At 43.7% G+C, this 27,044-nt stretch overlaps 2 protein-coding genes and 1 non-coding gene across 6 annotated transcripts in view; all 3 read right to left on the reverse strand.

The window, feature by feature from the left end:
- The window catches only part of PHLPP2 (PH domain and leucine rich repeat protein phosphatase 2), a 40,762-nt gene extending 34,608 nt beyond the window's left edge, over positions 1–6,154 (reverse strand). The window contains exons 1-3 of one of the 2 annotated variants that reach the window (XM_068956443.1): positions 6,026–6,055; positions 5,466–5,710; positions 3,886–4,048 (exon numbers count right to left, since the gene is read on the reverse strand). In XM_068956443.1, the coding sequence (XP_068812544.1) occupies positions 3,886–3,902 (17 nt within the window). In that variant the 5' untranslated portion in view covers positions 3,903–4,048; positions 5,466–5,710; positions 6,026–6,055. Of the gene's footprint in view, positions 1–3,885; positions 4,049–5,465; positions 5,711–6,025 lie in introns of both variants that reach the window. The other variant, XM_068956442.1, reaches the window with a different exon arrangement.
- A 5,448-nt stretch (positions 6,155–11,602) lies between these two features.
- AP1G1 (adaptor related protein complex 1 subunit gamma 1) overlaps positions 11,603–27,044 on the reverse strand; it is a 46,674-nt gene continuing 31,232 nt past the window's right edge. For all 3 annotated transcript variants that reach the window (XM_068956446.1, XM_068956445.1, XM_068956444.1), the window contains 12 exons: positions 24,675–24,815; positions 24,012–24,066; positions 22,265–22,387; positions 21,785–21,874; positions 21,127–21,254; positions 20,419–20,523; positions 17,982–18,123; positions 17,413–17,539; positions 16,778–16,879; positions 16,361–16,521; positions 15,327–15,425; positions 11,603–12,835 (listed from right to left, as the gene is read on the reverse strand). In XM_068956446.1, coding sequence (XP_068812547.1) covers positions 12,734–12,835; positions 15,327–15,425; positions 16,361–16,521; positions 16,778–16,879; positions 17,413–17,539; positions 17,982–18,123; positions 20,419–20,523; positions 21,127–21,254; positions 21,785–21,874; positions 22,265–22,387; positions 24,012–24,066; positions 24,675–24,815 — 1,375 coding nt within the window. In that variant the 3' untranslated portion in view covers positions 11,603–12,733. The remainder of the gene's footprint in view (positions 12,836–15,326; positions 15,426–16,360; positions 16,522–16,777; positions 16,880–17,412; positions 17,540–17,981; positions 18,124–20,418; positions 20,524–21,126; positions 21,255–21,784; positions 21,875–22,264; positions 22,388–24,011; positions 24,067–24,674; positions 24,816–27,044) is intronic.
- LOC138068551 (small nucleolar RNA SNORD71) lies at positions 26,937–27,023 on the reverse strand. Its single transcript, XR_011143363.1, has one exon. It is a non-coding gene; the product is annotated as a small nucleolar RNA SNORD71 (small nucleolar RNA).

Raw genomic sequence — 27,044 nt, forward strand, 5'->3', positions numbered from 1 at the left:
TGACTGAATGGCACATTTGTTCACGTCCCTTCAATCCACACGTCCTTTTGAGCAGCAGTTTTTGCAAGTTATACCCCCTTCCTCTATTCTTTAGTATTTAGTATACTAGGTTTTTACAAAAATACATTGAGCTATATTGAAAAGCAGCCTCTTCCAGAGAATACTGCCATGTTAAACCAACTAGATCAGCCTGTAGCACTGACTTGTCAATACTTATCACTCCCATAATCTCTTTTTCCTGATTGTTTCCTTTTTCTTTTAGCCATAGATCATTAATAGAGCAACTGAACAGTATAAGTAGTCTCCTTTTCTTAATTCAGACAACCCCCCCCTTCCAGAAAACCCCTTACACTGAATAACGATTTCCAGTTTGTAAGACATCAACCAGTTTTATTGGTTGTGTGTTGCTTTTCTCTCAATCATATCAGAACATCATGTAGTGCAACACATGGCTAACGCCTTTGGCGACCAAGCTTGAAATTTCAAAGTATCAAGATCAAGGTCGTTAAGGCCTGTTCTCTACTAAACTTTAACTGGCATTATACATCATTCATACAGCATGTCCTAACCTGAAATATTTTACTATTGTATGTTACAAACCTTCCACCTTCTTCTCAACCGAAGTACAAAAATATTTAATGATTCTTTTTAATGATTATTCTATGGTATTTCCACTATTACTGACAGCTTTACAGCTGCCAGTTATATTTAAGGCAGGACCGATTTCACAAAACATGCACCATCTAAAAGCATCTAGTCATTCAGACTTCCTTTGTAGTCAACAGAAGGACACACACCTCAAGAAGTTAACTGATCTCAGGCATTTCAAGCACATATATTGCAATTCTTTCGCTTCACAGATAGGATCTTTGGATCAGACACTGAAGCAGGATTACTCTCAAAGTTGAAGTCCAAAACAACAAAGTTTCTACCACAAAAAGAAAATGTGGTTGACATGCAACTGAGACAAAAACGAAACAAAACAAAAAACCAGTTCTTACCTCTCAATGCTTGCTAAGTCATATTAGGGCAAGTCTATATTTTTTAATATGGAAATACATCAGCTCGCTATCCAAAGGACTGAATATGAAATGGCCCCCTTCCTCCCACTTGGAGCTCTACCGACCAATAAACTGACAATAAACTCTGTAGAATTTACAGACTCTAGTCAACCCTAAACATAAGCAGAAATTATTGGGAAATGTCAACCCATAAGTAAGTTAACGGACAAAGAAAGGAAATTTTGCTCTCTCCCCAAACCCACCCAGAGGATCACTCACTGATGTAGCTGATTTGCTTGGAAATCTGTCGTTCTTCCGCCCTTTATAGGACTGATAGGATTTTAAGTTTAGTTTATCAAACATCAGCTGTCTTAACCAACCAAAAACGTTGTTTATTCTTACCAAGGCCTGTCGCCAGTTACAGTTTTTAATTGATTTTTAAGGGCTATCCTAATCTCATAAAGTTTGCAATGTGACCAAAAGCAACTCCAAAATTTATCCATTAAAACTATACTCAGACAAGTTTAAAGTTTAAGATGTAATCAGGTGTGTGCCAGGGAGGGAGGGAGGGAGGGAGAGGGGGTGTTGCTGCTGCTGGTTTGGGATTTTTCAATTAAAACAACAACCGAGATGCAGAAAACGGCTGCTTCTTTCTGCCCCTTCTTTAAACCAGCAAAGAAAAAGAAATAAAGAGACAGCCAACAATTGTACACATATCCAGATAATGTAGTGCTTTATGTTGAAATATAACTGTTTTTTTTTTTTTTTTGCAAAGAAAGCCTTGCTATTCTCTTTTAGTATCCAAGTCACATGCTGTCACATGTGTGTGACAAACAAAAGCACAGTCTTCAATTATTTAGAATGCCTTTTGAAGTGAAAAAATTGTAGGAAAGCCAAATTCACCTGAACTTTCCAAAACAAATTGAACAAACGCTCAGCATTCACAGGAGTTTAAGGTATGTAATGCCAGAGTATTAAGCTCAGACAATTACTACTGCTCAACTTGCCAACAGTACAGTTCTTTCTATTTCTATAGTCACTAGAAAGTGAGTTTAACCTCCACAGCAATTATTGCACTAAATCATACAAAACAGTAGTGCAAACATTTTAAAACTTTAAACACATGATTTTTCAGAAGTCAGTCCATCCTTTTGCACTAGTAAAATGGAACTCGTTATCTCCTAAGAAGTTTCTTACAATCTATCTATAGCTGTGCCAAACTTTGATCTGAAAAACACATGGAAGTAACCTGGTAACGCTTCATGTTTTTTAGAAAACAGAATCCAAGTTTGCCTCAGTATCAGGAAAAAGACAGCTTGCCTATGTAACTGGGAAGACTTTACACTTGATGATGCTATCCACTTTATATCTTGTAAAACAAGAGCCAGGGCCAAAAAATTAAGCTGCCTGAATTTAAGTTGACTGCCACAAGCTGCAAGCTGTTCAAAGTTTGTTATTTTGCAAAAGATCCGGAGTTTACAGAAAAATCTGCACCTAAAAAGTTGTAGGCACACAGGATGCAATGACTGACCACTGAGCAGATGAAGCATGGCTTGGTGTTACACATTTCAAGCATCGAGATCTGGCGGGAGGATGTTTGACTGCAGCCCCTGGCAGAGCTATTCTTCTGGTACCAGCTGTAAGTTGGGTCTGTGACTCGAGAGACACCAGAGCAGAGTCCAAATGTTTACTTAATGACATGTCTCAGGTTCACACACAGAGGTCTAGTACGGGTGCTGTAAATAAAGCAGTGAACAAACCAGCTTGCTGCCTACTAACCACTTTCAAACCAGGGTATGAAGCAGTTCACTGGATGCCCTTAGAGACATTCTGGAGTCCTGATTGAATGGATCACTGCTCCAACTCCTGTCAAGAGCAATGCGGTCTACTAATAAAAATCTAAGACAGGTCTGGAAAGCAGGAAAGGGAAAACTAAATCCAGTATCTGGAACAAGTGGCTTGAATGGCAGAGTTTCTATACGGAACCTTCTTCCTTAGCATGACCAAGGCCAACAGGTTCCAGAGGCAACGATTAAAGTTTGAGGTAGAAAAATACATTTTCCCTTTGAGAGGAAGAAATGTGAATACGCGCTAGACGCTAGAATACTTGGCACCATGGCAGTCACAGCAGCTGCTACTTGATACAAACAACCCATTATACCCGCATCCGTATCGCATACTGGCCGCTTCCACTGAGTGGGAGAGGCAGCTCTGTTAGGCAAACGTGCAAGTGGTAAGAAGACAGAAGCAAAGCCAAAACGAAGCAGCAACAATTTCACAATTCCCACTGCACGTGTAGCTCTTCTTCACTGGTAACAATCAGTTTTCAAACCTTCTTAAGTAGAAGTTTTGTAGCGATGGGTATCCAGACCAAAGAAGGTATCCATGCTATTTTTGTCTAATCCTCCCCTCTGCAGGAAGGGATATTTTTGAATAGGAAAGGATGCTAACAGAAAGATTCTAGCAAGGAAAACCTTGAAGATCCTTGACTTGCACTGTGAAGAATAAGACAAAATTCTGTCAGAAACCGACTCCACTGCATACATACTTAGAAGGGAACTGCAGAAAGATCACAAGGACACTACTGAATATTTAAAGCAAATACATGAAGAAGAAGTTTTCTGTTATTCTTCCATTTGCTGTCCAGGTAGCATTCAGTCAGGTACCACACCATATGATCCTTTGCCATACTCAGGTTTTGACAGAAAGTCACCTACTGAGATTAAAAGGGTGGAGAATTCAGAAGCTATTTGGGAGACTAACACACTCATGGAAAAATGCAATCAGATGCTTGATTGAGCAATCTGTATTCACAAACACGTTATTAAAGTAATCAGCAAACTTTGTGCAAGGAAGGAATTATCTCAGCAGAGCATGAGGATACCTTGAGCATTTTGTCATCTTCCTGTGGAAATGCAAGCAGGTACCATTTGGGCATGCTTCCGGTTATCAACAGAGATTGAAGCAACACTGGTAACTCCCATTTGTCTACTGAGAACACCTCAAACGGGAAGTAATTTAGGGATCCCTCTTGTGGCAAATATATTCTGAGAATTACAAAGGCAACAGACATGCAAGAATCAAAAACTCTCCATCAAACTCAAGATAAAGCTTGACAAATTGCTAGACGCACCATGAAGCAACAAGTTTACGAGTGGGAATTAACCAGGTTTACAACTTGGTGTTTGCTTCCAGAACATTGGTGGCAGGACCAATTTGTCAATCCAGTGCAAAGCTGGCCACAAATCAAAGACAGGCACTGCTATCTAGCGCAAAAAGAGAGATATACATTCAGCCAGTCTTCCTGCGATCGGCAGTAAGGGGTCAATGCTTTCTTCTAAATGCTCTCTCTATTCTCTGCAATGGTACAGAGCAAGCTAATTTCCTTATAAATACTTCAGTCAATGAATGGAGATTTTCAGCTGCCTCCATGGCTCCACTCAAGTGTCTGTCTATCCTCATCTAACGGCTTTCTAACTGACCTATCTCCGTTTCCTATAACCCAGACACGACAAGACAAACAGGTCTAAATACCATTTTCAACGGTCAGTTTTAATTGCATCCTATTCTCCACATCTCTTGCCTCTCGCACCCCCCCTATCTGATCAAACATACGTGATATGTTTTCTATCCTTGGACCCGTACAACATACGATTTTCATTTCAATTTCTGGAAGCCAGATACTGCTCCTGTTCAGCTCGTGATGTCAATCTCTACCGCCTAGTCTTTAGTAACAGGATCATAGTGCATTTTTTTTGTGAGGAAAGAGGAGCAGCAACTTTATAACTGAATTTTAAGTCCAGAAGAATCAATGCAAAGTCTAAATTCTAACATCCCTAATGGGTGCTTGTAAACCTAGAGGAGTCCATAATACACTCAGCATAAAGTTCGCACACATTAAACCCTATGCCAAGGTCTATTTTCAACCTGCAGACATAAAATGCATGACCTGAAGCATAAGCTTTCTTTATATAACCCTTATGCTACCTCTGTGTCTACTTTTAATTGTTATTTACCTTGCAATTCATTTTAAGAAGATATTTTTAGCCAAAAAATTACTAACATATAAACATTATTAGACATAACTGTCAAAGTACTATACCTGTTTTACTGACTCAGAATAATCGCTTACAGCCTCTTAACCGGCTTACGTTTTATTGATTTTAAAACAGCACTAAGACAAACGATAATAAAGAAGTACATGAACAGTAACCTCTACCTACAAAATACGGATCTATTTCTGGTTGGAGAGCCAGTCAGCCCCTCCCAGCTAAAATACCTATGGCTTGACTAAGATGTGCAAAAGGCTCACCACGACCTTGCTTTATGAACTGCAGTACTCTGGGCCACCTCTGTCTGTTCCATATCAACCCTGATGACATATGTAGGCATACAACAAGCAGAGAGCCCTGCATGTTACAGCACATATTCCTCAAAGCAGAGCTATGCTTCCTCAGCCCTCACCTGACCAGGTCTCCATGAAGCTGCAGAAAGAGGTTTTCCCTCTCTTCTCCATCGCATATCTCAGATACCGGGGTGTCCACCGTACAAAGGACCAAGCGCAAGTCAGAGGAAGCAGTAACTGCAGAATCTCCTCCATAAACGTATACGCAGCCTCGTCCAACGTCCTCTCTCAGCCAGTCCCTCTCACGGGAACCAAACCGACTCCTGTTCAAGCAGCTTCTGCTCCCATTGCGCTTCACGTTTCTCTGCCAAGGGAGCAAAACAAGACCGTTAGGTGCTACCTCGGCTGCTCTCCCCCTCCGGCAGGCGTGCCGCCCCGGACCCGCCGGGGGGCCCCGCCGCCCCCTCCGCCCGGCCGCGCTCGCAGCCAGGCGGGGCTGCAGGCCGCCGCCGCCCCCCCCGGCCCGGCCCGGCCCGGCAAGGTCGAGACGGGCAGCGCCGCCGCCCCCCCGGCCCGGCCCGGCCCGGCCCGGCCCCCACCCGACCCCCGGCCTCGCCCGGCTGCCGCCAAGGGCGGCGCGGCGGGGGCGGCCGCCGGAGGGTCCCGGCCCCGGCCCCACCTTCAGCACCCGGATGCCGCCGCGGGGCCCCGCCCGGCCCCCTCCTCGCGCGCCGCCAGGCGCCGCCGCCGCCGCCTCCTCGGGCTCCGGCGGCGCCCTGGGCCCCGGCCCCGGCCCGGCCTCCCCCATCACTGGCCGGACGGCGAGACCTCGGCCGGCGGCGGCGGCGGCGGACCGGCCCCGCGCAGGCCCCGCCCCGGAAGCACGCGGGCTTCCGTCGCCCCGTCCCGCCCCGCCGCGGGGGGGGGGGGGGGGCCGGACCGGGAGGGCGGCGGAACCAGACGAGGGGGGACCGCACCGCACCGCGAGGGGGAGGGGAGCGGGACCGGACCGGATCGAACCGGACCGGACCGGACCGGACCGGGGGTGGGGGAGCCGGAACCGGACCGGACCGGGGGTGGGGGGGGAGCGGGACCGGACCGGGCCGGACCGGGGGGGGGGGGAGCGGAACCGGACCGGGCCGGACCGGACCGGACCGGGGGGGGGAGGGGGGGCGGAACCGGACCGGGCCGGACCGGACCAGACCGGACCGGACCGGGGGAGGGGGGGGGAGCGGGACCGGACGGGGGGGGGGGGCGCTCGCAGCACCCCGCGCTGCACCAAGAGCGAAGGTTTCCGACAGCGTCGCCGGCCCCTTCTCGTTCTCCCCCCTCCTCTCCCGGCCTCAGCACTTCCTTCCGTCCCCCCCTTCCCGGGGCACTGACGTTCAAAAGGCCAAAAACCGATCAAGACCCCCAGAATAATTCAGAATAGGCTTCGAAGCTTAGCAAGTGTCCATTTTTACTCCATTTAACACAGCTAAAACACACAAATTAATGTATTAAGAATCATTCAACAACCAAACTGTGACCCTAGAATTTTTCACTAAGATTATAGATTCGGATTTTCCATTATTTTAATTGCCTGGAATTAAAGCAGGTATCTTCTGTATTTCAAAATTAGCATTAAACTGGAGACATTCCAGAAAAATTTGTAAAGTCAGCACATGAGGACTGTGACATTAGCCGACCAAAAATAACTTGCTCGGGATATTTTTGCAATTTCGCTAATGCAAGTTATACAGCTATTTCTTAAGAAGGGAAAGAGGTAGGAATTACTTACGAACCAGGTAAGGAAAGAAGATAAAAGCTTACCTGTATTTTGTAGAACCGTCTATCACAAGATTTTGGGTGCTCACCTCCCAAGTGTCTGTTACCAGTCACTCAAAGTTTCACATCTAAGTGGATGAAGCCTTACTCAGACAAGCAATAGCAAAACCCGTGTTCCTGCCTCCCATGGCTGAAGTTACATAGCAGAGCATCTGAAAATCTTCTTCCTGCAATTGCTGTCCATCACATCAGCACCAGGCAGTCTTAACTATTACATGCTAATTTTCACTGCTATGCTGTTTTAGCAGACTGAAAAGAATGCTTTGAGGCGGGTATTGTTCATTCCCGCACAAGGTCAAGCATTTAAAAAACAAGGTAACAAAAGCCTCCTGCCTTCTCCATAATCACCAGTGTTTCCAAACTTTAACAAAGACACAAGTCAAACACCCTCACGACAAGTCCGCTCTCAAGAGAGCATCTGGGCTCAATCTTAAGTCATCATCACAATTCTTTCCCGATACATTGACTTCCGGTCTAATTTCAGAGTTAACTCCAGATGTGCTTTCCAAATTATGTGTCCCTACTGGCATTATTACTGTGCCAAACGCTCTCTTAGTTCTAATACATTTCCTTTAAAAAGTTCCTGCCATCTTCCTGGGCTGTCAAAGAATCAGGATTGCAGGCGTATGTGTTGCGTACACTCTGAAAGTGCACAGCACTGCCCGTGCAGTATTTTCAGGGCTAAGGCTAGACTCACAGGGATAACTGGGTCAGCATTGTCCTGATGGAAGGAATGACAAGGAAATGCTTCTGAACAATCTGTCCCGCTCCAGAACTAGGACCTGTGACGAGTGACTTCTTGATGCCATGCAAACTGGCAGTTTTAGATACCATATCTAAATGCTCAGGTGAGTATCTGGAGGAATATGGAACTGACAGACAACTCATCCCATCACTGTAGTTAAGTGCAGTCCTAGCCACTTTTTATTAATTCATGTCATTAGCCAAGGCAGTCACAGAAAAGGCCATCTAGTTCTTAACACCTCCATACTACATAAATAAGCTGAAAAGCTTGGGGGGAAAAAAAATCAAATCCATTTTTCACGGAGCTTTCCCTACAGAAAGGTAGAATTATAATGGATTTTAGCTACAGCATTATAGCAATAGTATAGCAATAGTTCTGTAACTATTTTGCCTCAAGAGAATTTCCATAAAGGATGGACACATGGCAATACAGAGGCTATCACATTTTGCAGAAGGAAGTGCAATTGTGTGCCGGAGCGCACACGAGAAGATTGTCTAATGCAATGTTACTGCAACTAGAAAACACGGAAGAACTCAGAGCAGGCACTTATATTGCTTTAATGGATAATGGGATTACAGCAGTCTTCATCCTAGAGGCATACAGAATATGAAAAGAGGCTTTTTAATTAGTGAGGGAATCAACTCCAAGGACAGGCTGCAGATACAGGAAAGTTTTTCTTATGTTCAATTCTCATCACATCTTTCTAGCACCTGGACGTGTATTGCTGCCTCTAGCTGACAAGCTCTCTTTTAGAAGGATATTTCACATCACTTGTTTAATAATTTTTCATAATTGTCAGCACTCATTTTGCTCTTTAAGCTTCCCAGAAAACTTTGAAAAATCTGCACTACCTTCTTGCTTATTATTTCACATTGTCCGACCTTGTTATGGCCAACTGTAAGAACAAAAAAGGCCTATCCCCCTGTACTTGCAAAAAGCAACAAGGCACAGCTTTTAAATCATTGAATATTGACTCATTTTATTGTTAGTCACTTCGTAATTTGTTTCAACCAAAAGACAATACACACAGCAGAAGTCTAATGCATCCCATGTAAATGTTTACATCCGTTATGCTCCTCACTCACCTAAGACTTAGCAATTATTTAAATTTTTCACATCTCAAAAATAAGTCTGCAGAAGTTAGAACACCACCAGGCTCCCTGCTCCAATGGCATGTTCATTTTTTTTTAATTTTTTTATTTTTTAAATATACTGTGAAGGAGGTGGGATGGGGATTCATGTAAAATGCAAATTACAACGTCAGGAAAGAAAAAGGACTATACAGGAATAGAGTGAAAGTTCACAGAGGGAAGCAGTCCCATAGCTTCTTCCCTCACAGCCCCCAAGTAGAAAATGAACACATAGAAAGCGCACCAGCAGGTCTAAAAAAAGCCATCTTTGCTGCTCCATCTTGCAGCCAGTACCAGCCCTGGGGAAGGGACTGAAGCACCTGTGCCAGCTGTTTCAGCATCTTCTGAGTTAAAGATCCATGGTCCTGTATAGGTGGCAGCCCCCTCACTGCTATTGCTTCAAAAAGTTGTTCAAGGCCATATTTTGTCCCTTCCAAAGCTGGACAAAGTCAAATCTTAAGACCTTCCCATGTCTCCTCCCCCTTCAGGTCCAATATGGCCACTAATCTTTTTGCCATCTCTTGGCTCAAAAGACAATACATTCACTTGAAAAAAAACATTCAACCTCTCCCAGCTAAAAAGTCTCCAATGCAGATATAAATAAGATTAGCCATGAAGTCTGTATCTTGCTCCCTGTATGTCCCCCTTACCTTAAAGCAAGGAGCAGGTTGAGCAGACTGATAAAAACTCTTGCATTCTGCTGGTGGAATAAAGACTGAACGCACTCTGTCCTCAGAGCGCTTCACGAGGTGGACAAGCGAGTACTCTCCAGCGACAAAACAAAGAAGCAGCACAGAGGCTAAGAGATGTACCAAGGGTCAAGGAGCAAGCAAAGGGATCTGGCATTGAAGATAGGGGAAAGTGTGAAACCCAGCCTTCATTTTGGGATAACGTTAGCACCCTATCCCTTAGCAAGAGAAAGGGAAAGAGTTCCAAGGACAACAGGAATGTTCAGCCGCCACAAGGGAGTACTTCAAAGCCAAGGGACGGCTTCAAGCAGAATACCCTTCAGGTACATGCACCATCTCCTTTAGCCTGACTCAGAAATATGACAGGCAGAATAACCTCACAACACACACTTCTGCACAAAGGTGGTTGGAGAAGCCAAGAACAGAAGAGGAACTTATCCGCAAAAAGCTTACCAGACCAACTACAAAATTCACCTGCTCTAGCAGACAGAAAACAAGTGCAACAAGAGGGACAAGATACTCTGCTCCCAACTATGCTGCAACAAGTTGGCCAGGAGAGAGACCATTTACTTCTTTTTCCCCCTCATCTAATCCTACTGTAGCAGTGATGCTCTTGACAAAAAGGAACAGAGACTGAGTACAGTCTTCAGTACAAGTGACCACATGCAAATCTCTGAGGAGAATGAGGGAGCTCATGGGGCTTTCAGGAACTAAGGCACAGACTTTCCATTAGCTCAGTATCATATCTGGGACACCCTCAGAGCTCATTAGTCTAGATTCCACATGCTCAGTTTGTGATGCTAAGGAGTTTGAGCTAGTGGGGTGATGAATAAACACAACTGCAGTTGAAATAACAAGAGTGGATGCTCAGCACCCAAGAATGGACTCCGATTTGGTCATTTTGTACATGACTGCCTGTTTCACTGTGCTTCTAGCTGAAGCAGAGCACCTAACCACAGATACCAAGCCAAGATCCTGTCACAACCCAGCACCAGTTCTGTTCTAAGGCAATCATGTCTTTCTTGCTAGATTTTATAGCCCCTTGCTGATGCTAGTTCCAATAGAATAAAATGCCTCTTCCCCAGTTCAAAGGCCCTAACTGGTTTTCTCAGTAAGGCAGCAAAAACATCCTCCAACAAGAACTCATTCCACCACACGGATGAACGCTGAAGTCATTGATGCAGTTAGTCCAATGCCATATTGCTTAATGCAGTTAAAACTAAAGCAATTTGAAAAACTAAAATGGCCTCCTGCTTCAGATTCAAGGGCAGAATTGGTCCTTTAATTCTCCCTAAACACACTGTGCTCCACTCCTGCAATATTTCTGGCAAGGACTAGAGCCCAGTGTTAGCACTTTTGCAGCCACATAAAGGCCAGGGCCTAAGCTTGCTGTCACACCACTGAAGGATTACCGTCTGGAAAGCCCTGTAACAGAAATAAAGAAGATGCAACCCCCAGCATTGGGGTTGGAAGCTGCAGTACCAGCACGCTCACAGATGAACATCCGAGATACGCCCTTCCCTCTCGCTCCCTGAAGGGTGCTGAACACCTGAATAGTCCTCTCACACTGTGCCTTATGCCCTATATATCATCTCCATGAAACATTGCTACCTGAACAACAGTTCGTACTAGGAAGCATGACTCAACACGGCTGTTCCCTACGCTTAGAAGAGTATTAGACTTCACATTTTTGGACCCACATACTCAAAACAACTGGCCTTTATTTAAAACAAACAAACAAACAAACAAAAAACACACTTCAGTTCCTTTCAGTCTGAGGATGAGCCTGAACTATTACAGATTTATCTGAAAGGGGAGCAAGGAGCAAACTATAAGGATCAATTAAGTAACAAAATGGGAAAAGGTCTCTTTAAACCGCATGGTCTTTATTTCAGTGCCAATGTTACAGATACAACACAAATGTCCCAGTCAGAACAAACTCAAATGGAATCCAGGGATCTACAACAGGCTCTGGAAATTAAATTGGGGAGAAGGTCTGGAATAACTGGGAAAAGTGACTTTGCAGCATAGTCTCTGATGAGTCTCCCAGCAGGCAACAGGGCCCTTGCTCAAAGGGTGATCTACAAAATTGAGCATGTCCTTTTTACCCATAAACCACAGTCAATGGGTTAAAGGCTTTGAAAATGTCTGTAGCAGTAAACCAGCTGCTTGGATCTCTACATCTTTCATACATCATCACACTCCCTGGGGCAGCTACAGAAAACTGACTGTGAATCTGCACAGCTGCAGCCAATGATAGAAAGCAAAGAAAATTCAAGTGTCAGGGCTTAAACTTTCAAGTACAGCACCAAAGCAATTTGATCAACTTTCACCAGGCACCTCCTTGCTCACACTGTCCCAGGTTTGCAGATGAACTCCTAAGGCCTGACTTGCTCTTGGTATGTATCGCGTAACTAAGAGGTGTGTGTGTATAGTGATGCACAGAATAGGCCACAAGAAGCCTCCAACCCCTTCAGACAAAGGAGATACAGGAAGAAAGAGGCAGGGCACCCTAACATTCTTTAAGTCCCCAATCTGAGCCCCAAATGAAAGTGCCTGAAGATAAGCCAGCTAGTAATGAATGAAAACGCACCTTGCCCTCCCCAGGGAAAAAGGACAGCAGAAAGAAGGGGCAGCTGTTCACTTGCTGCAGAGAGAAGAAAGTTTCCCTGCAAGAAATTCCAGACTTCTCTTCCAACCAGGCTGTGTTTCTTTGGGGGGGGAGAAGGGAATGTTGCTTCTGGCTGTGAATGCATGTGTGAGGGAGTGCAGAGTAGCCTCCACAAGCAGCCAGCCTCATCAGCGGAGGAGAGGAGATTAGTCTTAACAGATATGCTTCAAAGTCAGCAATCACTTCAGGAAAATTCCTCCTCATCAGCAGGTCTCATCTGTTCCCCATGCCCATGGTGCGGTTTGGGGGGATTTCCAGGGATCACAACCTTCTTCCCAGAGTTCCTTTGATTGGGTGGGGTGAGAATAAGAATGGTGCCAGAGCCTCACTGCCAAGACTGAGGGGGGAAGTTGTTGACTTCTGCTAGATCCTGCATTGCTGAGCCCTTGTGATTATACGTCAACTTAATCCGCATACGTAGTTGTTGCTACAAGAGAAAAAAAAAAAAAAAAAAACACAACACACTCAGGTCTTCATTAAAGATTAGTGAATCCCCTCAAGTCCATCCCCACCCCCAAGGAGGGCAAAATATGGACCTTTCCTCACCACAAGAGCTTGCTGGAAGGATGTCCAGGGTGAGCTATGACACTGTAGATAAGTGCTTAATTTGGCAGAACGTTGCTTGCTCACTGTAGTTCTCAGGTCAGGTACGAGCTTGCTCAGAAAACCTATAGCACAGCTTCTACTCACATCTCTGCACTGCTCCTGCTCTCTCAAGCACTAAAAGCCTTAAATACAACAATAACTGCCTTCAAATCCCAGTCAACAATGGAAGAATACAGAAGATGGATCTGGACTCTGCTGCTCTGCACTTGGGCTCAAAGGGAGAGTTGTCATTTCTCATGCTAGCTGTTCATCACTCAGCGAAGCAGAAGTGGCCTGGTAACTTCAAGTACTGCATAGCTCAGTAGCACTGCAGGAAAAAGCCTAAGATAGACTGGAAACAGAGACTCTTAACAGCATTTCCTCCTGGTGTGAGTAAATGATGAAACAGCTCAGAGACTGTTTTACACTCCCTCAGCTGGTTGTCATCCAGATACTAGGTGCCCCTTAATAATAGCCAGAGCACAGCATGCTCCAGCCAGGTTCTCTGCTCTCCTCACTCCCAAAAAGCCTTGTTTGCAGAAACCCTAGAAAGAAAAGCAAAAAACTGGCTACTTCTGTCTTTTCTCCCCATACCAGGCAAAACCTAGAGGGAAATATGCAAAAACAGCACATGGGAGGAAGGGAGGACAAAGACTTCCCCAGCCAGCTTCAGGCTAAGGAAACTGTGCTTTACTGTTAGGAGACCTATATTAACCAGTTTCAGTTTTTGTTAGATTTGGTGCTGTCTTGGGAAACTGGCCATTCCACCGTACGAGTGTAACCTTGCTCATCCGCACTGACAAGAGTTCAATTTTAAGATCTGCCAGCCTTTCAACCTGCTCATCACAGTTCTCACCTTCACCATCAGCTTCAAGCCAGAATGACATGGTCCATGTCCGGGTGAACAGGCCTTTTTACAACTGTGACAAGATAAAAAGCTACCTCCTAAATAGCAAAGCTGTTCTGAGGTTCCCTCCCTCAATATTCCAGGTAACTACACTACCTAATGGACAAGGTTCTTGCAAAGTTGCACATTCAGGCAGTAGCAATCAAAATGACAGTAAGAGATGCACAAATGCCTGATGTAGAACTAGATAAAGAGTGGTCAAGAGCACAGGCCAGTGAAATACTATTTTGCACCTCAGCATTCCAAAGTGTTCACAGGAGTTCTGGTATTCCAGCAAGAAAGCATCCAACTATCTAAGTATATTTTGGCTTGAGGGCCCATCTGAGATGGGCACATTACAACTCCAGACACCTTACAGGAAAACTCCTAAAACCTCCCAAGTTCAGAAAATAACTTTCAGGTGGTCTTTGAAAGGTGCTCTCCAGTACCACCAAGTTTCGTCCACACAGAAATTCAGATATGTGCAAGACACAAAAGAGAATAACTACCCTTAAACCTCATTATGTAGGGGCAGAGGGGAACACACTGCATAGAGACAGAGGGAAGGGCATGGGAATCACAGACACCACGCACTAGAAGACAGTCACTTCAACGAAATCTTTTGCTAAGACTGGAGAATTTTTCTAATTTGTACATCAGTCTAGCAGTAATACTTTAACATATCCAGAGCAGTACCTAAGTTTTTCACAGGTTAATGCTTAAGGTAGGAAGATCTTAAAGCTGTTCCACAGAAGAGGAAACAGTGATCTCTTATCTTTCTTTCTGATGTCTTCTGAATACTTGCAAAACCTCTTTTAAGGAGGACATGTGGGTCATGCCCTCCCTCCCCTCAAGTCTGTTTTCTCCCAGTCCTGGAAGCCTATCTCTGAAGACTATAGAACAAATGGAATTGCTATTAAATCATAGTTAAAGATTCTTCCCCTTAAGTGTTTAAAAATACACGCATCACATATTATACACAAATGACAACCTGAGAAAACAGACAATTTTGCTAAGATTATGGGTCAAGCAATTTTTGTGCAACAAAGATTAAGAAATGCTCCTGCAGCTAGCAAGAGAGAACCTTAAATACATTTCTCTGGTAAGACACTTTCCTTTCAGACTTCATTTATGCAACACACACAAAAATAAAGTTCAGCTCCTTTGGAAGAGACATCTAAAAATGTGTTTAACAACCATGCTGATGCAGAAACACTCCAGAAATTCAAGAAGACAGCAAAGCAGTGAAGCTGTTTTCGCAGTATGACCAAATAAAAGGCCAAACCATTGCAAGGAGTCCTTTTTCATAACTTTTTCCAGACCCTAAACAAAAGTGACTGTCATTACAACACATCATTCCCTATCTCCCAGAGATGCATCCGTAACCAACCACAATTAAATGCTCAATTTCCAGACAACAGTCTTAACTGTTCTCAGAATTACTCACCTTTTGCGGATTCAGGACTTTAATAACCTGTGTGATGGTCCCCGAGTTAAATGCAGGGATGACACTGCTGCTGGGAGACAGGAGCTGCAGCTGGAATGTCTGAAGAAAGGACAAAGGCTTTTCAGAAACAGTTTGATGTCTAATCAAATAAGAATATAAATTAAAAGATTTCTCTGCATCAAGAGAAGGCAAAGAAGGTCCTCGTGGCTGTATATATAACTGTCAGGACCAAGAAGTCAAACAATCACTGCTTCATTTCCCTATCCATACCAAAAAAAAAAAAAAAAAAAAAAAAGTCATCACTGGCCCACAAGCATGCTATATGAGTAAGGTCCAGATGACAAATCCTAGGGGACAAGGGCTCACTGTAGCATGCCAAGGTCAGTAGTTATGCACTGTTTGAAGCACCACACTCAGAAGAACAGCCAAGACTGCTCAGCACACCTGTTACTTCCTGTGGCTTGTATGAAACTTAGCTGAATTAAGCCAGCTAGACCATTATTAATTCCCAGAAGTGAATATATTCTCCCAAACTTGAGGAACATTCCAATCTTACCCTGCTTAAATGGTCTGCTCTACTACAAACTAGGCAATATCCATCTCCTGCACTTTGTGCTGCAGCTACATGCAAGGAGACGCAAGGGCAATCCACTACTTACAGGAGGACAGTTACTAATCACCATTTGGAAACTCTTCATCTCTCCTTTTATAAGGAGCCAATAACTTCAAAACATTTTTTTCATGTATTAATAGCTGCAAAAAGCATGACATGGTTCTTAAGAATAAGGGAAAGATTGGTGTCTTGGTCTTCCTTTTAACCTAACATTTTTCTGGGTGTAGTTTAGCAGCCTTCTTTGAATGTAGTGGATTTAAAGCAAGGACTTGTCCAAGCAGAAAAAGCCCAAACTGACAGAACTAGCCTTCCATTGCCTTGTTTACCGTGCTGCTTGTTTCTCTCTGTAGGAAATCACAGATCAATAAGTATTTGCAGCTGGCCCTCAACTCATCACCACAGTTGCCCTAAGTGGCTCTACCTTTGGTACTGCAGCTTGGAAAACAAAATCTGTCATATCCAGCTCTGTGCTGTTGGAGGCCTGTATTGTGATTACAGTGACGCTGGGGTTGGTGTTTGACCTCTCAAAGGTGAAGTCAATCTTCAGCCCATTCTTGCTGTATGCAGTAATTGAGGGGATTCCTGCAGAAAACGTAAGAGCAGCAGACCTGCAGAATCTGGAGATCACTCACAGCATCAGGGAGCTCATTCACCTTACCCCAGATCTGAGCTCTTCTGAAGATTAAGCACCCCCCCCCCCCCGCCTCCACACTTGTGTTATGCTTCCACACTTCCCTCCCAAACCCTCCCAGGCCCTCACTTTCTGTTACCAGCCCATCTCTTTCCTCCTGAAGGTGGGTGCCATCGCACTTTAGGCTTAGGATTTACATGGCCCTACCTGTAGCAATATCATTGAAGAGAGGTTGTGATGAAAGCCCATCAAGCAGGAATGGAGGTTGTGATATCTGGGGGGCAGGGGCAGGGGCAGAGACAGGAGAACCTACAAGGAAAATATTGGAGAATTATAAAATTTAGGTGTCAGAAAATGAAGGCTAATTACCCCTTCTTCAAGATCACTTGCAGCATACCATGTTTCCATACATCAAGCTCTACAAGTGTCATCTATGTTGTCATCTTCCCCTTCTGCATTCACCAAGGGAATCACCATCTGCATTCACCATCCTTGCAATGAGCAAGGACTGGCTCCTCTTGAGCTAGCAGGCTTCCAAAAAGAATGAACTCCTCTCATCTCCTGATTCCCCTCTGGAAAGGCTGATAGCCTTTCAGGCTGGAGTGTGAAAACGCCCAAATCTCATCAGCAAATCTCTAATCACACAGAGTCAACCTGTGACCTCATTCACTGACTCACACCTGGATGCTGATATGGACTCTGGGAAGAATAAGGGTGAAGACTGCAACTTGACAGAGAGTGAGGAACACTTGCTAGCCATCCCTCTCCCATTGCTGGCCATCAGACTGACATCCCACCCCAGGAGAGAGGATCTAGGCTTTCAAGAGATGCCGCCTGCTCACCTGTTAGGTTGAGGTCTCCCAAGAGATCAAGGAGCTCTCCACCAGCAGAAGCTGGCTTGCTTGTAGGTGCAGTGGGGATTACAGGTGTTATATCATTTCCCCCCAACAAGTCCAACAAATCATTTGCCTAATGAAAAAGCGGACAAAATAGTTACACATTCAATTTCCTGCTGCCTTCCCTTGCAAATATAAGGGATTCCACTTGCTCTCAGCTTAAAGGCTAACAAAGCTGCTGGCCACAGTCTCATGCTGCAGGAAAGATCTAGTTTCCACACTCTCTGAGCCACAATAACAGTAAAGGATAGGATTTGTGGACACTGAGATAGGTCAGGCTTTTACATGGCCTTATCCCATCCTGCTCTCATGCTCCTCACCACAACCCCTTCCCCACGTGTGTTCTTAACACTAGAACCATCAGGGTAGAGATATGACACAATCACCACCAGGCCAGAACCAGCACAGAGGCAGAGAGGGAGAAGGAGATGGTCTCAGCTTACTGTTGAAAGGGTAGTGGAAAGTACAGTGGTCTGACAGACAGTGGAAACTTATCCTAGACCAGTTTCCATTACCTGGCTAGTAGGCTGCAATCCAGTGGGTGGAGGTTTGGTTTCCAGCACTGCTGGCTCTGTCTCTCCATTGGTCTGTACAACCTCAGTAGGGCCATTTGTGGTGACTTTCTCCATTACTGGCATTCTCTCAAGCAGGGCTGGCCTGAAAGAAGCTGACATAGTTACACTGTGCCATCTTCCTGGATCCCAATCCAAGTACTCAAACATTCAGGAGGTGATGTACACAAGACAACCTGCCTTTTCCTTTAGCTCCCATACAGGTGAATTATAAAACTACATGACTCAGCTTAAGATGGTCAGAGACAATCTCTGACCTTCTGCATCAGTGGAAACACACCAGCTGACAGCCAAAAGCCAAGACAAGCCCTCCTGCCCTCTGCCCTAGAACATAATCCCAGCCACTGTGGGGCTGGGATAACAAGCCCAAGACTCAAGGATCGGTGGACTAACTGCAGACACAGAACACTTGACTGCTCTGCTCCGCATGCAGCGCAGTCAGAGGGTAGGATGACCGATTTCTCTTTGCAGGAAGATTAGCCACCAGAACAAGAGACTAAACTGGAAAAGCAAAGCATCATGCTCTCATTTAACCAAATTCCACTTTCCAAAGAGATTAAGTTTAGTCCTTCAGAGGACCTTCCTTAAAGGATGCAGAGACTACAGGAGAAGCAGCCCGGGATCCAGAATCCTGACACCAAAACAGAGAATCCTGACACCAAAACAGAGAACTAGGAAAAGTCCATATAGGGAGAACTAGTTTGTAATATTAAAAAAAGGCCATTACTCCTGTGGATCAAGACATAGAGGACTGCATGTAATGTGTAGACAGCCTGACTTATCCATATCTTTTGGGCTAAAAAAGTGTTGCAGCATCAATAAACCTCACAGTGGGCTGCATTTTCAACCACAAACAAAGCCTTAATGTGCAGAAACTGTTAAACGCCAACATTTTCACTGGAAAAAAACTACACGGATGCTCTCTTGTAAAACTGAATGAAGTTCACACACTTTTTTCTAAAGTGCAAAGCTTCCCAAAACTATGAATGACATATACTGCCATTTGACCAGAAGCCAGCTGATCGCCAGACACTGACGTCTGCAGTGGTTAGATCAGCTAACCACTAGCCACTAGATCAGCTAACCACTCTCGAGCTAGATTTTTCATAACTCATTCACAAACCCTTATGTAAAGCCCTAGGCTACTCACACACCCTAGCTCATTCACATGACTCTTCCAAGGGAACAATGAGAGTTGTTGCATGGATCTTAAGGGGAGGAAGAAAGAGAGAAAAATAAAAATAAAAATCAGTGATGTTGCGTCTTACCCAGCAGTGAATGGAATGGTAGCTATGCAAAAAAAGCAACTGTGAAAAGCCTTTGAAATGAGGTTTGGAAGCCCCTACAGACACAGGCAGTATTTAGTCCGGTGACACTCATTTTCCCTCTGTCCTCTCCTCTCACATAGACTCTGAAATGGCTGTTCCTCCACCTAAGCCTAAAAGTCACCTTACTCCACTATACTTAAACAAACATGGCAGTCCTTGCTCTTCCAGATAAGGCAATCCTTTCCCAACCCCCCCTATTTTTAAAATAGCATTTAAGAATGTAATCTTATTGAAAGATTTCAAGGCTGGATGTCCCCAGAGATCTCCTCCAATCTTATGTGCCTCATGGAATAGAGGCAATGCTCCTATGTATCAACAATTAACTATTGTACACAGCAGAGGAATGATTATGCTAAGAACCACAACTTTAGTTATTACAACAAAGCCGGTTTTGAACTTTCTCATAGAGAAACAACCAGTGAAGTAAAACGACGAGGACAAGGGACCTCTAAATTATAAGGTGCAAGGAGGCTAACATGCTCACAGATTGTAAAACAAGGACACCGAGTGGTGCAGAGAAATGGTATGCCTCTGCATGCAGAGCTTGAAATTTTAACAGATACTACATGAAGATACAGTAAATTAAAAAGATAGTCTGAAAAACTGAAAAGTATTAAGAATCAGAAGAATTAAAGTTCAGAATACAATACATCCTTTCTTAATGAAAGGTCAACGGATCTCATCATGCTTATGACAGAAATTTTGAAATCAGTTTGAACCTAATGACTGTTGTAATGCTGACACAGGAAAAGCTATCTGCAGATGCTCATTTAGCTAGCAGATTTAAGATTCAACACCTGGAAGTGAAAATTAGCAAAGTTCAAGCTCAAAACAGTATCTGTGTTTTGGCAGAGAAAGCTACTGATCACAGAGTATCTTCTCCCAGGATATGCTAAATTCTTAAAGCTCTCACTAACCCTATAGATCAAAGATTCTAGTTCCTCTATAATCCTACCAGTATCATTGGGTAAAGCTCTCTAGCTGTGCTATACAGGAGGTAAGAGTAGATTATAACGATGCCTTTTCAAATACCAAGACTCATCAGCACTTACCTCATGTGATCATATTTCTTGAAAAGTGCATTATATTCCACTGCCCTCTGCTGTAGCTCCACATCAATGCTGCTGCCATAAATGGAGACCACCTTCTTAATGCGACTGCCAGGCAAAATAAAAAGCCATGGAATTACCAGAACTGAGCTAGGGATTAGCATGTATCAGACACTAGATCACCATCTGGCCTCTGCCCAACAGGTATCCTGTGTAACTGATTTGAAAACAGTCATTGCTGTTTTGCTAAATATCTACATAACATCAGTTTTTGAACTGTTCTATCCCTTCAAAACAGAATCAGCAGCTGTTTAATATACCATAGGGTATACCATGCTAGAGCTAAACTGTCCATAGACAAGCCACCAGTAGAAAATATGGCTATTTTTCTCTCCATCATTAGAGAAAGGCACTGGAAAGATACGGACTTTCTTTCCCATTACAGAATTTTCAAGTAAGGGCAACATGTGTTAAGCCCCCACCCACACAGTAAAGGCCATCCACATCCAGAGAAAACGGTCTAAATTGGGACAATAGTCCTCCAGCCTGCAAGGAAAGGAGGACCGTAAAAGCCAACAAACAACAAGGAGAAAAGCCTTATAAACCATGGAAGCAAAACATGTCCAAGGAATACTTTCTTCTACTGAAGACAGCTGATGCTTACATATTTGCAACAAAGCCCTGCGCAGCACAACACCAAAAAGAACTCACTTGACAGTGCAGGTGAACCTTGTGGAAAGCTTCATGATGGCAGTGAGAGCATAGCCTCGTGTAACAGATGCAGACATATTAGATATCAGGACGCTTTCTAAAATATCAAGAACTTCATCCTCTGTTACCTGAAAAGGTACAGAAAGGTTGGGCTGAGACAGAGAGAGGCTTTGCAGCAAACCTTCCAGGGCATACTGTAAAACGTTGCGTCTCCCTTAAATGGGTCCTCCTCAGCAACTTTGTGAGCCTACAGCATATGTTGACAATGTAGGAGCCAGGTGTCTCTAGGTAGACATCTTATGATATTAGCTTTAAAATACTGTTCCTGTTCCACACATTGAAGAGCAGATCTATCCCAAAAAATAAAACAAAAAAAAAACCCCAAACAACCACACACACAACCCACCCACACCTGGCAAACTAGGTTAGCACTGAAACCACAGAGCACTGCCCACTGTAGCTTCATTCCTCAGACAAAGCTGGCTATGTGTACTGAGCCTATGCTGTGGCAGGGAAAGGAGATTCCTGTGCAGGGTCAGACAGCATCATGGACATCATCGCTAAGTTAGCGCTGCAAGCGCTCCCCTAACTTAGCCAGCATATCAAGCAGCTCCAGGCTCAGCCAACTACATGCTCATTCTCCTTTCTCAAGCTATACCTGGATTGGTTCCTCTTCTTCACACTGACCAGACACCAGAAGATCTCCATACTCTCCTATGCACCAGGAGGCCACTTGTACCAAGGGCTGCTGTAAGGGGGGTGGGGGAGGGGGGGGGGGAAGGAGGGGAGAAAAAAAAAAAAGACACCTCAGAAATAAATGGATGCCTGTACGATGAAGTAAAACACCACCATTTTCATGAGCAAGTTTAGCCCTCCTTCCAGCCAAAGGAGATCTCTATGGCAGAAGAAAAAGGATTTGATTTGATTGGGAATTCTGTACAAGAATTAGAGATAAGTTTAAAAAAAACCAAAACAAAACAAATAAACAAAAAAACCCAGAAACTGATAGAATACATACCTTCTCTGCAATCTGGCCTTTAGGGCTAGACAGTGTGATGTTGACTTACCTTGAGCTGCTTAGGAAACATGCTTATTGCAGTACAACATGGAAATTGAAGCTGGCAGAGTTGGGTATTACCTGGGAGTAATCGCCGAGGATGGCTTTGTAGAGTCTCTGCACGGTGTAGGCATGCATTTCCACACTGTTAGTTATGAGCTGAATTAGGTTGGGAACAGCATCATCACGAACATAACTTCCTGCCTGCAAGAAACATTTGTGTAGTCAAGAGAGACAAAAAAGTTGTTAAGTTTCACCATCTGACCCTCAATAATACCCGGCATCTGCTGATATCCTTCAGAAGGCCACCTGATGTGCATACTGATAACCAAACTGCCTCCATCCCCAAGCATGGCTGATTTTGAGCTGGATCAGATAAGTACAAGACAGTACATTTTCATCAAGCACTCAGCTATACCTAGGGGAAAACTATACTATCAATATGGTGAACGTCTGTAAAGATGACAGAATGTAGATACAATTATCCTGCGATTTAGAACCACAGGAGGAACAGAAAGCAACACAAAATATTTTTTTGTGAAATAGGAGGCTTTCGTCAAAGTAATAAACTCCGGGGGCAGAAGGCATCTTATTCAATCACTTTCTCAAAGTCAGGTTCCATGCTAATCGGCACAAGGCCCAGGGACTTGCCTGCCTAGCACTCATTAGTCAGAGGACAGGAATACAGAGTTCAGAGGCAGGGAACAGCCCGCTTCCAGGCCAGCAAAATAAACACAACAATACACAGTCGCATAGCTCTGGCGCTGAAGGAAAAACGTACACTGCTCAAATTCTGTTCTGTGTAGATATACCTCTGGCACTGAGAACAGAGCATACAAAAAGAAGGAAATTAAGCAGGCCCAATTAGGTCAATTAAGTCAGACAGACACCAGCTAGCCAAAGCAAGGGGTGGAAGCCATCATTCTGTTTTAGTCTCTTAAGTCTGGTAGACTGAACAGGATGTTTACCTAGAAGAGTAAGCAACAGGCAGTCTCATGAATACAATTTCATCAATGGTTTCTTTAGCAGGTTAGGGGAAGAAGTTACTTTATTAAAGGGAGTCATTTGAAAGTAATCCTCACAGCTAACTTTCTAATGGAAATTGATTCTCAGTCCTGAAGAATCCACCTCTCTCTCTTACAGGACTGCACGATAGCACACAAGTCACAGATTCACTTCTTGATAAAGGAACTTCTCAAATTCTAACATTCACATTGACAAAATCCTTTCCCACACCTTTGCTCAGGGAACACACTGCCCACCCAAGTTAGCAAGGTCTCTCTCTGGTTTGCCAAAATGCTACTCCAGTTCCACCTCAGCTGTTGTGTTTATAAGGAGATTCAAGTAAAGCTGTTTATAACAGTTTTATTAAAAAGCTTTCATAAATTCAGTTTGGAAGAGCTCCAAGACATGACTTCACTCTCTTTCTCTTTTTAAGTCACTTTGCGCTGTGTTAGCTCTTCCCTTAAAAAAAACAAAAAAAAAAAAAACAAAAAAACCCCTATATATCAGAAGCACAGACAGCACAAGAGATGCCCTGACTTGGAAGCTCATGTGATTACTGCAATAGAAACACAAACTCTGCTAGGTGCTGTTTTTTTAACATGTTTCTGAAGTCATATATGCTTTCTAAAAATCATTTAGTCATATTTACTTCCTGACTGGCTGCCTTAGGTCACTATCATACCCATACAAGCACACTGCCTTTGTGTATTGTAGCATTTATTACCTGCCAGCCTTTATAGCCATCTCCCACTTCACGAGGATTAACTTCCTACAGAATCCAAGAATTTTTGTATAGGCACACAAGAGAGGGAACTCCACTTACCGTTGTTAAGACTCTCATAATTGTGTCTATGTGCCAGCGTTTAGAAGGGGCATATCTGATAAAATTAAAAAAAAGTTACAGAGCAGTAATTATTATCATTCAATACCAGCAAGAAATCCAACAAAATTATCAGAGCCTCCCCTTTCAGTCACCTCCTGGCCCATTGCTTCCCAGTAAAACATGTCATTCTTTGACATTTTGTACTAACGCTGACATTGAAAGACTGAATGAGCGCACGTGGCCACAGTTACGATACAGCACGGCAGTACCACACATTCAAGGTCAGGCTGCTGCTTATACTGCCACAACAGTAATGAAATAATCTCACTGTACAACTAATGTGAGGGGATGCACATGCATCAACACAACACCTGTTCCAAAGAGCAACAGAAATCAATACACTAGACTAGCTCAGGGATATAATCTAATGCCTGCCCATATAAATCCACTGTCAAGAGCACCATAGGCAGCGTGCCTTGTTCTTCAGGGTGGGTAAAACTGACAAACTAAACACAGGCCAGCAAATGAAGAAGAGATGATCAACATATTCTCTCTTGGTGGGGGGGAGGGGGAGGGGGAGAACGGGACAACAAACTGAAACACAAAATGCTCATAATTCCCAGGACGGACAAAAAATTAATAGCATGTAAATTGACCCCATACTTTTCTGCTGCAAGAAATATTCCAGATGCACAGTCTGCCTTGAACTCCGGCTCACAGGAATCCAGGAAATACAGCAATTCCTTCATCATTCCACGGACGTTGTTCCCATTAACAAGAGCAAAGCTCAGTTCCATTGCACGCCTAGGGCAAGAGACAGAAAAACCAATAAAATATCTTCCAGCTACTCAACTCCACTTACCTTTCAACAAAGAAGAGAGCAGTCTTCATTAATCCTATGAGAACGGCCTTCCACAATTAACGTGCCAGTATTTTCCAGTTCATGGGCAGACACTAAATACCCACCAGAAAAAAAACCAAACAGGAATGGAGTGAGGGGAGTCTCCAGCACTTCTAGAAAGACCCATCCAGACACCTGAGAGGCTAGAAATATCTTTCAGTAACCACTGTTAAATTCTGATCATCCAGGTATTGTTAAACTTCTGATCATCCAGGTATTTGTAATTACATGCTGGTCACATCTGACACACAGCTGCAATAAGAAACTTATCCAAACACACTTCCTCCAATTTCAGGGATCTAGGAGGGACCTCTTCCAATCGCTATACATTAGAGATTTATTTCCAAATAAAATACTAACTGATAAGCTTTATTATATCTTGGCAGATAGCCTATATAAGATCTCTAGAACCCAACATTACCCTGGATGCTCTTTTCGAACCCATTTCATTTTTATTCCCCCATAAATTGACACTACAACTAGACAGAGTACTGGCAATCTGATACTCCTTGGTGCACTCACCCAAAGGTCAGAGGTTAGCCCTTAGCCCTTCTACCTGAAGCTTCTGCAGTTGGATCTAGCACAGCTCTTCAGTCCTTCCCAGCTTTTTGGGATGAAAACTACTATCTTTAAATGCAGTGGCTTTCTGGGCTTATGACTGTACAACCTTGGCAACAGGTTATGTTAAAATGCATTAAAATAATGCATTAAAACAGCCTCGCTAAACAGAGACTACACTGTAAAACTGAACGTTCAGTGTCAGCAAGACCACCACCCCCAAACCGTGCCCCCCATACCGTCAGGAACTTTATTCTCTGCCTGTCGTTGGGACAGGCTATCAGAACACATAAGACCCTTATAGCACATTAGAAACTTCCTCCTCCATTTCAATTAGCTTTTGAAAATCATCTAGCCAGTTTCTGAACTATTTATGTACAATGATTGTGTAGTCTTTGTTGTAAAACGAATGTTGTAAAAGATTAGGCCAAATGACCTAAAGTCTATTACATAACTTATATACTTTATCTCTAAACAAATCAGATTTCAGAATTTAACCTCAATTTTCATTAAAATCACACTGACTAACACAAATTAAGCCGCCATCTTTTCACATACTTATTGGCAGCAAACCTCTAAGCAGTCCCACTGATTCTGACTAGCTCCAGTGTCAAGCTAGTCAACCTGCCGCTACATGGAAACAGTAATTTTTTCTAGCTGCTTAAGATTTTCTCAGTGTTCGTGAAACATCAGTAAAATATACCAGGTGCATTGTCCAATCCAATGGTATTGGGCACAAGCCATTTGTTCTTGAAAATCTGAAGACATCCAGCTTGCACTGCTTTTTAACATCTCCCTAGCTCCTGCTGTAGTAAGAAGTATTTCTACAACACTGTGAATTGTAAATGTGTTACTGAGCTTTTTCCCCAAACTAATACTCAGTGACTTGGAGGGGAGGGTGGGGTTTTTTTGTTTTTTGTTTTTTTTAAAGGGCTCAAAATTAGGGTCGAAATATGTAATTGTCACCTTTTATCATCTACACCTGTGGCTGGGTGAAAACCTATACCATTACTAGAACCGCTTTCATTCTTCCAATCCGTTTCCAACTCTTAACACCTAACCCTGGCGAGTTTCACGTTTAAGCATAAATTTTAGTCACATTATAGCAAATGAATCAACACTACAGGTGCACAGAGGTCCTTTGCAATCTTAACACAGGGCATTTATCTCAACACCTAGTGCTTACCTTCAATTATGTTACAGAATTCACTTATATCACAAAATTCCTAATCATGTAATTTGATCATAGTAAGCAGACAGATAAGACTTGAATTAAAGGCCAAAGCCATTCTGAACTGTACGAGACCAAACATACACTACAACGGTTAAAAGAAGATGGGAACAGGCAATACTTGACATGACAACCAAAACCAGGTAGAGAATCACGTCCTTCCATCAAGTCCCAGCCATTGAACTTGCTCCTTGGGGACTCTGACATCTAGTCAGCTTATTACTTCAACAAGGCCAGTGCGTTGTCAGCAGCGTGAGTGTCAGCATGGCAACATCGTGCTCTGTCGATGGATCACTCAAAGGCTTCATCCTCCAACAGCACTCAGACTTGAAGCTCTACTGTT

Source organism: Struthio camelus, chromosome 10 (genome assembly GCF_040807025.1).
Source record: "Struthio camelus isolate bStrCam1 chromosome 10, bStrCam1.hap1, whole genome shotgun sequence".
In the NCBI taxonomy this organism is placed as follows: Eukaryota; Metazoa; Chordata; class Aves; order Struthioniformes; family Struthionidae; genus Struthio; species Struthio camelus.